We start from the raw sequence: 11,827 nt of genomic DNA on the forward strand, positions 1-11,827 counted from the left end.
TTCAGGTGTCCCCCATAAACTTACGTGTTCTGAATGCAAGGTCCTCGGCTGATGGCTATTTGGAAATTAACACCTCCTGGAGGTGATATCGGGGACAGGCTTATGGGTATTATAGCTAGCTTCCCCTTGCCAGTGTTGGGCACACTCTCCTGCTGCTGTTATCTGCCTGATGTTAGTCAGGACATGGTATTAACTCTCTGCTCATGCCATCATTTTCCTGTGCCATCATAGAGCTTCCCCTCGAGTCTGTAAGCCAAAATAAACCCTTTCCTTCCATAAGCAGCTCTTGGTCAGGTGTTTTCTGACAGCAACGTGAACCTAACTGTAATAACCTTGTTTCTCAGTTAACAAACTTTCTCCAAAAAGTTTCTCTAAACTATGTTTATCTACCAATCTCCCCCCACAAAATATATATGTACATGTATACACACACACACACACACACACACACACACACACACACATACAATTTTTGCTTATATGTGTGTATAAAACAAAAAAAATTATAAAATAATTTTAATGATGATACCTGTTCTTTTTCTTACTTTATTTGGAAGCAACCTTCCCAGAAACACCATCCTCAGCTCTCCTATTCAATTTTTTTTTTTTTCCTGTTGAAGGGCCACCAAGCATAAGACCCACTGTCATCTCTATGGTCTATGTAGAGGTTTGAAAGGGAAATGCACCCCATAGACTCAAGTGTTTAAACACTTGGTTCCTGGCTGGGACTACTGTTTTAAAAGGCTGCAGACCCTTTTGGACATGGGAGCTACCTAGCAGATGCAGGGCCATAAAGAAAGGCTTTATGGGTAATAGCCTGGCCCTGATTCCAGCCTAAACTCTTTTCATCCTAACTGCCTAATGTGGCCCAGTCTCAAGCCACTACCCTGCCTTCCTCACCATGACAGACTGAACCCCCTAAGATGTGAGGCAAAAGTCAATCCTTACTTACTTGTTTCTGGTCACAGCACTGAAAAGAAATAATAAAGATGGGCACTCACAACTGGGCTACCGTTGTGACGAGCCTGACCATGGGGTTCATAAGGCTTTGTAAATGGGTGAGAAGAGTTTGGTGCCGCAGAAGTCCTACAATGCTGTAGGCAGAGCTCAGTGGATGATCCTGATATGAGGACAGAAGCGCCCACACTGACAGAGATGTTGACAGTCCAGCCTGTGCTCAAGAAGTTTCAGAAAGGAAAAGGACTTTGCCAGGAATTAAACTAGAAACCATTCACGTTACAGTCTGGAAAACCATGTGGCTAGCTACATTCTGCACATGTCCTGAAAATTGTGAGTGAGGCTAAATTCAAAAGTAATAAACTAATTTGTTTGGTGGAGGAAATTTCAAGACTGTGTAGCATCCAGGCTGTGGCATGGTTACTGCTCACTACCCTTAGCCAGGCTTATACTATGAGAAGGCAGAAAGCTTTGAAAGCTGTGCCTTTTGGTGAGGAAAGGGGCACAAATGTACTTAAAATTGAGGACAGGGCAGACAAGGCTGGTGCAGACAGCAAATTGTTAAAGAGATTAGCACAGTTAAGGAGAAACCTTGTAGTTTTCACTCTGCGCTTGGACAACAGCAATAGTGCCTTGATGACTTGATTCCCACCCACTGAGGGCTCCAGGATGTAAAACTAAAAATTCACTGGAAAAACATCCATTTGAAATAAGAGACATTGAAAAATAGTGTCTGCACAGAGACAACCTCCAGGGTACACTGCTGAAAAGCAGCCCTAGATTAGTGTTACCCCAGGCTCATTCACGACCGCACACAGAGTGCTGCTGTGGTGCTGGAAGGGGAGCAGGTTACGCTCGTGCTGGCAGCGGAAACTGGCACTGGCGGCCACATAGTGCTATCTTTTCAAACATGCAGAATGCAAGGGTTACAAGGCCATGAAGACTTACACCAAGGATCCTGAAAGTCACTGAGGCCAGAAAATATATAGCAGGGTCAGATTCCCCGGAGGGTGAGTGGGATATGAATGAAGTTGTGAAGGTAAATTCTATTTTCAATAGAGACACTATGATTTTGGATATTAGGAACATGAGACATCCATTTAGGAGAGCTGCAGCCATCCAGTGAAGCTGGCCCAAGACAGGCCACACATGCCACAGAAAGCAAAGCTACAGAGGTAGAGGCTACCTGAGCTCACTGGAGCCCCCAAAATGCCATGAGCTCCAGACGCATAACCAACACATGTGAAGTAATGAAAGACTAATAATGTGCCCTACTGGGGTGAACCAAGAACCAAGTAGATGCAAATAAGGAAAGGCTCCAGGTAAAGGGGATTAATGGTATAATGATGTGATTCAAATAGGGATATAAATAATGAAATAAAGGGGTTGGAGAGATGGCTTAGTGGTTAAGGCACCTGCCTGAAAAACTTTAAGGACACAGGTTTGATTCCCCAGATAAAGATAAAGCCAGATACACAAAGTGGTGTATGCATCTGGAGTTCATTTACAGTGGCTGGAGGCCCTGGCCTGACCATTCTCTCTCTCTCTTTCATAAATAAATAAAATATTTTGTTTAAAAAAAGTAATGAAAACAATTTAAGAAGGATGTAAAAGGAAGCACAGTAATAAAAAATTATGATTTTTTTTCTAAATATGTATGATCCTCTCAAATATATTCTACTTTTATTTTAGTGAAATGTGCTCATTTCTCCAAATTATCATACAAAAAAAACAATGAATTCAGATCAAGTGAAGTCTCAATTCACATTGTGAAATCTTTACTGCATATTTTTGTACAATGAATACTGTGGAAGGAAATCATGTACTCATATTTTATTATGCTGAATTTCTTGATTAAAATATATTGACAGCTTCCATTTTCCATACTTACATAAAAACAGAATACTACAGATATTAAAGTAATACAAATATACAGTGAATAAATCACGATCAGGAAACTTGAGAAAATAAAAATACCTGTTCTAATACAAATGATATTGTTTCAAGAACCAGGTGAAGATCTTGTTTCTCTAGAGAAAAAGCGACTTGAAGTTTTTCCTCCTCTTCTTCACTGAAGCTGCTCTCAGCCTACAAGTACAAACATGGGGTCTGTTAGCACACTTTCTATCTTTACAGAAGACTCCCTTAATTACATGTGACAGGAGAATATAAAACGAAAATGGGACACCACAGTGAAAGGAAGCTAATATGCTAAAAGGTATAACATCCATGCTAGATGTCCGGGAACAAACACTGGCTGAACTAGTGTTCTGTGGGGACAGAGGTGACATCCTCATCATGCAGTGTCCTAAAAAAGGGCTGTGATCCTTTCACTTCAATGTCTCCAATCGTAGGGATTTGTGCTCTGATTTTCATAACTCTTCTGCTTCATTCCATAATGAGCAGTCATTTCTTGAAACCTCCTTCCTGTCCCATTACCACAGCACCTTCACTCCCCAGTTTGCTGTTTCTAGTCTGCCATGGTCAGGACCCATAGGGCTGACCCCTCAGAACTAGACAGAGCACAAGTACTCCAGCAGCATTTATGTGCAGCCTGAACTTCTCCTAGGCACCCAATCACTTAAGGTTTTTATTAAGTGAATTGTAACAGCTAAGCTACTTATGAAACTCTGGGGCCACAAAGGTCCACGTCTAAGTTCTCAGGTATAGAACTCGGTCTAACTTCCCTCGGTTTTTCCCAGTGTGGACTGTTAAAGCATGCAGAATGAGACACATAAGTAGAAAATGCCAGAGAATGTTGCTGCTACTGTTACTCTTCCTGTCTCTCCGCCTACAACACACACTTCTCTTACAAGTCCTACATTGGTTTTGTGTTTCTCATGTCAAAGAAAGTAATTAACTCCAAAAGTACATACTGAGTGCAACTATGTAAGAAGCAATGAATAAGTGATGGGGGATACAGAGATGGTAAGATATGACCCTCAAGAGAAGGCTGGAGGCAAGAAGAGTGGTGAAGAAGGCTACGGACTGGGTTGTCTTCTAGTCATGAAACAGCCCCAATGCAGTATGACAGCGACAACCACAAAGTGAAATGAACCAAGTGTTTTAGCAGCAAAGAAAGGAAAACCGCAAAATGCTGAGAATGAAACTGCAATTGCAAATCCTTGAAAGCTGGAGGGAAGAAGGGCGTTCAGAGGTAAGAGGGACTGTATATGCACAAACACAGAGTTGAAGAAGTCCCTAGCATGCTGCAGTATAAAGAAAGCATTGGCCAGTGTAACTGGAGCACTTACAGAGAGAGTGGGGGATATAGCCTACAGCCACATTATCATGCGTGACACGCTCAGTGTTGGGGATTTTGAACTTTTTTCCATGTGGCAAGGGACAGACAGCTGCTGTGTTTCTAAACACTGTGAAAATATGATCAACCTTACTTACGAGAAAAACATTTAGAAAGATAATTGCGATTGGATTGTAAAGAATTGAAAGAAAGCAAGATTATAAACACAGATATAATCTGAAGGGAGCCATTGTAGTCCAGAGTCAGAAGACATTAAGGATCTGAAATAGAACTGTGAGAAGAATTTGGACTGGAGAGATGATTCAGAGGGAGTAGGCCATGGCTCTGAGGCTGCCTCCTGGCCAAGAAAGAAAAGAATGTCGTCTGCCATCTGCCACCAAGTAGAACATTTAGCAGGTGCTCCATAAGCAGGTGTTTGATGGAATTTTTATAATCTGATAAAGAAATTCAGTTCAACTGGTGGCCAAGTAAAGGAATACCAAATATCACATGTTCACACTAACTACACCTTTTAAATAAAGGCAAAAGAGCAATAAAATTAAGATTAAATATTGCCTGAACACAAATACTGGATGAATTTTTTGTTTGTTTATTTTTTCGAGGTAGGGTCTTTCTTTAGCTCAGGCTGACCTGGAATTCATTATGCAATTTCAGGGTGACCTCAAACTCACAATGATCCTCCTGCCTCTAGCCTCCTGAATGCTGAGATTAAAGGCATACGCCACTATGCTCAGCTTTGGTTGATCTATTTTTAACAAGAAAAATAGAACCAGTATTGTTCCATAGAACATTAATCCCAAAATATATACCATAATAAAATAATTTCAAAGTCAAAACATATTCATTCCCAAGTATTTGACACAAACATTAGTATATAAAACCTGAAAACGGGGCTAGAGGGATGGCTTAGCAGTTAAGGCACTCACCTGCAAAGCCAAAGGACTCAGGTTTGATTCCCCAGGACCCATGTAAGCAAGATGCGTAAGGTGATGAATGTTTCTGGAGTTTGTCTGCAGTGGCTGAAGGCCTATTCTCCCTCCCTCCCTCCCTTCCTCTCCATACACACACACACACACACACACACACACACACACACACACACACACACATATGCATATATGTGTGCATATATATACACGTGTATATATACATATACCTCTTTCTCTCTCAAATAAATAAAATTAAATTTTTTTAAATTTTAAAAAATGCTTCAAAAAACCTGAAAACTTCCAGAATTTAAAATAAACTATTGAATACACAGTTATTCCAAACTGTCAACCAGGGAACATTGTCACACCTTCCATGGGTCCAGTGTTCCTGAGAACACACTGGAAAACAATATTTCTCCCAAAAAGTTATCCCAATAACAGAGTGTCAGCATAATCACACATCTTACAAGCTATAGAAACCCAAAAATACAAACCTTCAGGTGAAGTTTTTGAAGAATTCGGATGAGCAATCGTGGAAATCTTCCTATATCTATTGCATTTATCAGTGACACTGCTTTTTTCATGCTAAATAAATTTGTAAAACAAAGTTTCTATTAATAAAAGGAACAATTCAGCAAGAAGATATAGATACTGTAAATATTTTTACAACAAACATAGGGGCCCCCAATTTTACAAAACAAGCACTGAAAGGCATAAAATGTCACACAGGTCCTGACATCATAATAATAGGAGACTTTAATGCCCTAATCATATATTAAGATAGGTCCCCTAAAATTGAAAATCAGCAAAGATGCTTCTAAGTTAAATCGTACCATTAATCAGCTGAATTTTCCATCCAAGAGATAGGGAATATGCATTTGCCTTGGCCACTCATGGAAACTTCTCCAAAATTGATGACATTATAAGTTATAAAACAAACTTAAACAATTATTTTAAAAACTGACATTATTCTTTGTATCTCAACAGATCACAGTGAAATAAAACTAGAAACCAACTGCAAGAGAGCGTTCATAAATTACCAAAATACTTGGAGACTGAACTGACAGTGTGTCACTGAAGACATCAGGAAGGAAATAGAAACACTTCTAGAAACAATGAGAATGACACCACCACCTCCCTGGGACACACAGTCAAGGCAGCCCCAAAAGGAAAGTTTATAGCCCTAATTTCACACCTTGAAAGGGTAGATAAACAATAAAGAAGTGAACCCACAGCCAGTAGATGGCTGGAAATCATCAAGATTAGGGTAGAAATTAATGAAATAGACTAAAAATTAAAACACAAACTCAAAAAGTAGGTTCTTTGAAAAAATTTAACAAGACTGGCAACTCTCCATCCAAACCAACCAAGAGAGAACCCAAATAAATATTAGAGAGAAAAAAGAGTTGTTATACCAGACTCCAATGAAATCTAAGAATGTCATTAGAGAATACTACAAAAACTTATATTCCAAAAAGCTGGAAAAGTCAGATGAAGCAGATACATTTCTAAATGTGTATGACCTGCCAAAATCAGAATAAATAAATGATTTTAAACAAACCAACAAGTAATGCGATTTAAGCAGTGATTAAAAGTCTCTCCACAATCAAATGGAGATGAGGGCAAGTGGCAGTTAGCACCAGGAATGTGGACATAAAGCTAGAATGAGACCAGGAGAGAGAGAGAAAAAGAAAGAAAGCAGAAAAGAGAAGAGTTATCTGGTAGGCTAGGGAAGGATAGGATATCTCAGTTGGGAGAAGTCTGGAGGGGTAGAAAGTAGGGAGGGTGAAGACAGGATTAGACAAAAGTTAATATAACATGGGTCAGTTCCACAGAAACCCTCATTCTGACTATTATTCTATAAGATATAACTACCAATAGAGGGGGGCAGTCTGGAGGGAAGATGGAAAAAGCTTAACCATGGAACCATGGACTCTGGCTGGTAGCCCAGAATTGGGTTGCCCCACAGACAGCAGTTCACCAGGGATACCCATGAGGTCCCTAAAACAATGGAGGCCATTGCAAAAACAATTGATTACCTGCCAGAACTAAAAGTGAAGACCCTACTGCTGAAGACGCTACAAGCTGCAGTCAAAGGACACTGGATATACATACTGGAACTGAGAGGGAAGCTAGCTCCCTCCTGGCTAGCCCTCACAGAGCTGGAGTCCTATTGGAGCTACAGGAGAACAACGGTCACCAACAGCATGAATTAGCAAGGGACCCTGCATACTACAAAATGAACCAGCTGGGCAAGAAGCACACACTTGTGCAATAGTAACACATTGCCTCTACAGATAACTAACTATGCTCTGATTGGACATGAGGCCCACTGTGTGTGAGAGAACTCAGATCTGGTACTGGAAACCAAGTCAGAACCCCATAGTCAGAAAACCCAGAGAGTTCAGAGAGAAGCTCCTACTGTCTTGTCCACCAAACGTCTCTCAAATAAATTTGCATACCTCCTTTAATTCATGCTGCTCTTACTCTCGGTTAGATTATCTGTTTTGTTTTACAGATGGCAGAGAAAACAGGGCACAGCAAAGACTCACTGATAGGACAGGAAGATAGCTCACTGCCCACCACAAGACTTGTCACCTCTGCCATATAGGCCAGGGCCCAGGAGATATTGCAGAGGAAGCAGGGACATGAATACTGCTCTCACTTCTGATAACCTGGTAGCTTGATAACCACCTCCAGGGTGATGGTGACAGACAGTGATCAACCAAAACCTACCAAAGCAGAAATTCAGAGCTACAAAGAACTCAACATTGAATCAGACTGCCAACAGGCCTACCATTGCTCAGGGAACTTTGCAGAAGAGGGCGTGGAAAGATTGTAAGAGCCACAGAGCGGGTAGGAATACCCTGAGGCAGTTGTGGCCCTCCCCCACCCCACAGGGACTGAGGACTTCATGACCTCAGTGAATAGCATAACCCCACTGAGAAGGGGTCCCAGATAATGAGAGCCAGGGTGAAGGGATGAAAGAGGATAACCCATTATAATATATATAAAATAACATAAAATTGTTTTTTAAAAAAAGTCTCGGGCTGGAGAGATGGCTTAGCGGTTAAGCGCTTGCCTGTGAAGCCTAAGGACCCTGGTTCGAGGCTCGGTTCCCCAGGTCCCACGTTAGCCAGATGCACAAGGGGGCGCACGCGTCTGGAGTTCGTTTGCAGAGGCTGGAAGCCCTGGTGCGCCCATTCTCTCTCTCTCCCTCTATCTGTCTTTCTCTCTGTGTCTCTCACTCTCAAATAAATAAATAAAATTAAAAAAAAAAAGTCTCCCCACAAAGAAAAGCTCAGGACAAGAAGGACTCATTGCAGAATTCTATCAGACTTTTAAGGAGGATCTAATATCAACACTTCTCAAACTGTTCTACAAAACACAACTACCAAACTCAGTTTGTGAAGGTGGTACTACTCTGGGTTGCAGGTAGCTTCATACTGCCAACCAAGAGCAGTTTGTGGGAGGAAAGGGTTGGTTTTGGCTTACAGGCTCGAGAGGAAGCTCCACGATGGCAGGGCATGACATGAGCAGAGGCTGGGTATCAGCTCCTGGCCAACCTCAAACAGGCAACAGGACAGTGCCAAACACTGGCAAGGGGAAGCTGGCTTTAATACCCCTAAGCATGCCCACAACAATGCACATTCTCCAAGAAACTCCAATTCTCAACTGCCACCATCTGGGAACCCGGCATTCAGAACACATGTGTTTGTGGGGGACATCTGATTCAAACCAGCACATTCCACCTGGGGCCCCCATAAATTCATGACCATCCCTAATGTAAAATGCAATGTATTCAATCCAACTTTAAAAGTCATCATAGCCGTGTGGTCCCCACAGCTTGGCATGTTTGAGGCCTGTGTGGTCTTGACTGGAAGGAGTGAGACCCAAGGAGATAAGCACCCCCCTCCCCAGTCACTTCAGCCAAGGACCAGGTGAAACCACAGAGGATTTGGTGAGATGAACAAGAGCGCTGCTTCCATGGTGAGCCTGACAATCTACACCAAGGTGACTGAGACAGACACTGAGGATACTCAACACATACCACAGCAGAAATCCAGAAGATCCTGACAGCTTATCACTGAAGTGGACTTAAAACACACCCGCCACAGCTCAGGGAATTTTGTGGAAAAGGGGGTGGAAAGATTTTAAGAGCCACAGGTCAGGGGGACATACCCAGAGGCATTCCCCGTCCCCACCCAATAACTGACTACTGTTCTCACAATGCATAACCCTCGACCCCAAGGTGAATACCAGCAACCCCACTGAGGTGGGTGCTCAGCAGATTGGGGGCAGGAAGGAGGGAAATGATCATACCAACACATGATGTGTCCCTACAAAGCGTATTCTTAATATTAAAAAAAAAAAAGTCATCATAGTTTTGGGGCTGGAAAGATGACTTACTGGTTAAGGTGATTGATTGTGAAGCCCAAAGGACCCAGGTTAAATTCCCCTGCACCCTCATAAGCCAATTGCACAAGGTGGCACATACATCTGGAGTTCCTCTGCAGTGGCTAGAGGCCCTGGCATGCCCATTCTCTTTCACTCTCTATCTGTCTCTTTCTCTCTCTCTAATAAATAAATTAAATTAAATATTTCTTTTAAAAGTCATCATAGTTTTTATCAATCCCGAAGCTATTCAGACATCCCCATAGTCCAAGATCTCTTAACTATTAGCCTGTAAAACCAAAAAAAAAAAGAAAGAAAGAAAAGAAAAGAAAAGGCACAGAATAAACATTTACACTACAAAAGATGGCATTGGAACTGGGCATGGTGGCATGTGCCTTTAACCCCAGCACTGGGGAAGGCAGAGGTGGGAGGATAGCCATGAGTTCACAGTTAGCCTGAGACTACACAGTGAGTTCCTGCTGATCCTGGGCTACAATGAGACCCTACCTCAATGCCCTCCCCCAAAAAGATGGCATTGGTGAATAGCAAGTAAAAAAACTGAACCAGTACAAGATCTAAAACAAGACAAACATCAAGTTCCATAGCTCCAACCAACCTCATTAGCCAGTGACAAAGGCTGGAGTTCCAAGTCCAACCCTCCAGCTGGGCTGCTCAAAGCTTGGGGAACAATCTTCCCAAGCCAGCAGCTGTCTGTAGTGGCCAGCTCAGTCCTGGCATTTCAAAAAGCCCTGCGGTCTCCACTGCACTGCAACCGATGGTTCCTCCTCATTGCTCCAGCAACCATGCCTCACACTGCCCATGGCCATTTCCAAAAAATAAAAAATTTAAATGCTGTAAATCCAATGGCTCCTTCTTTCCTAAATTTGTTGTACACCATAGTACCAGAGAGGCTACCAACTTTTAATAGAAGGGAGAATAAAGCCAACTTTGAAGATCAGGACACATGTGACCTGAAAAACGAATGGAGACTACAGAGGAAGAGGTGTTAAGGGGAAAAAGAGAAGAGAAGGGAAACAAAAATTGTCTGAGAAAAGTTAATGAGATTTAATTCTCTGTATGCTAAAAACTTCAACACACACACACACACAGCTGCAGCACTGTTTATGCCAAACTGATCGTTTTTGCTTAAATGGTTTTATTTTAAAAGAAAAACTGGAGCAGGGTGTGCTGGCGAGACCATGGCTCAAAGTGCAGGGCTCTTGAGCCCACGAGTGAGATCAGCAGCCTGGGCAGCCTAGGGAGACCCTCCTCCCCAGTCTCAAGATCAAAAACAAATCAAAAAAAGTGGGGCCAGGAGAGCGGGCTCTGTATCGTCTCCATGGACAGCCGATCTCACCTAACACACGGAGAGCTTCTGAAAACACGTACGGTGGAAATCAAAGCAACAGTGCCACTCTGGTTGGACAGCGCTACAGAAAGCCTGACAAACCATTCAACTTCGGATACCAAAGGACAAGTACGCAGGCGTGTTAACTCCGCGTACTGCACCAGCCGCGCCTCCGGCGTCCGGGCCGGGCTGAAGTTCGGGGAAACCGCGCGGTTCTTCCCGGGTGACCAGCGGTCTGGGCCTCGCTCGGGGAGCTGCGGGGCGCCGGGAGCCCCGCCTTCCGCGCGGCCCGCGGGTCCTCCGCCGCCCGCCCGTGCCGCAGCCGCAGCCACAGGGACATCCTGGCACCGGGCCCGTTACGTCACTGGCGCGAGGCGCAGCAAGACATCTACCTGGGACTCTCGGGCAGGATCAGTGACACGGACGCCGCCATGCTTGAAGCTCCCTCGCCCGGCCTCCACAGTCAGCTGCGCACACACCCACCAATGACAGCGCGGCGGCGGACGGAAGCCCCAGAGGCCCAAGTCCCGCTAAAGCTTGTGACTTTGGCTGCTGCGCGCGCGGAGGCTGATTGCCCAGTCCAGATGACTGCCCTGCTGTCTCCCGAGAAGGCAGGATATCACCGTCCTCCATCCCATCCCACCACTCTTAACGTGTCGGAATATATATAGATAGATAGATAGATAGATGATAGATAGATAGATAGATAGATAGATAGATAATTATGTTTTTATTTATTTCTAGAACACTTTAAATTAAATATTAAATATATATTTCTATATAATTAAATATAACATTTTATATATACATAAACTGTACATTATATATAATCACATATAATGACATAAACTGCACATTATACATAATTATATATCATAATATATTATATAATTATATTATGTTATAATCTTATGATATATTAATATATAATATTAT

At 42.8% G+C, this 11,827-nt stretch overlaps 1 protein-coding gene across 5 annotated transcripts in view; it reads right to left on the bottom strand.

Moving 5' to 3' along the window:
* The window catches only part of Commd10 (COMM domain containing 10), a 165,469-nt gene extending 154,123 nt beyond the window's left edge, over positions 1-11,346 (bottom strand). For 3 of the 5 annotated variants that reach the window (XM_045133936.1, XM_045133932.1, XM_045133934.1), the window contains exons 1-3: positions 11,284-11,346; positions 5,643-5,733; positions 2,935-3,045 (exon numbers count right to left, since the gene is read on the bottom strand). In XM_045133936.1, the coding sequence (XP_044989871.1) occupies positions 2,935-3,045; positions 5,643-5,733; positions 11,284-11,324 (243 nt within the window). In that variant the 5' untranslated portion in view covers positions 11,325-11,346. Of the gene's footprint in view, positions 1-2,934; positions 3,046-5,642; positions 5,734-10,900; positions 11,032-11,283 lie in introns of those variants that run through there. The other 2 variants (XM_045133933.1, XM_045133935.1) reach the window with 2 other exon arrangements.
* Positions 11,347-11,827: the final 481 nt, after the last annotated feature.

Source organism: Jaculus jaculus, chromosome 14 (assembly GCF_020740685.1).
Source record: "Jaculus jaculus isolate mJacJac1 chromosome 14, mJacJac1.mat.Y.cur, whole genome shotgun sequence".
NCBI lineage: Eukaryota > Metazoa > Chordata > Mammalia > Rodentia > Dipodidae > Jaculus > Jaculus jaculus.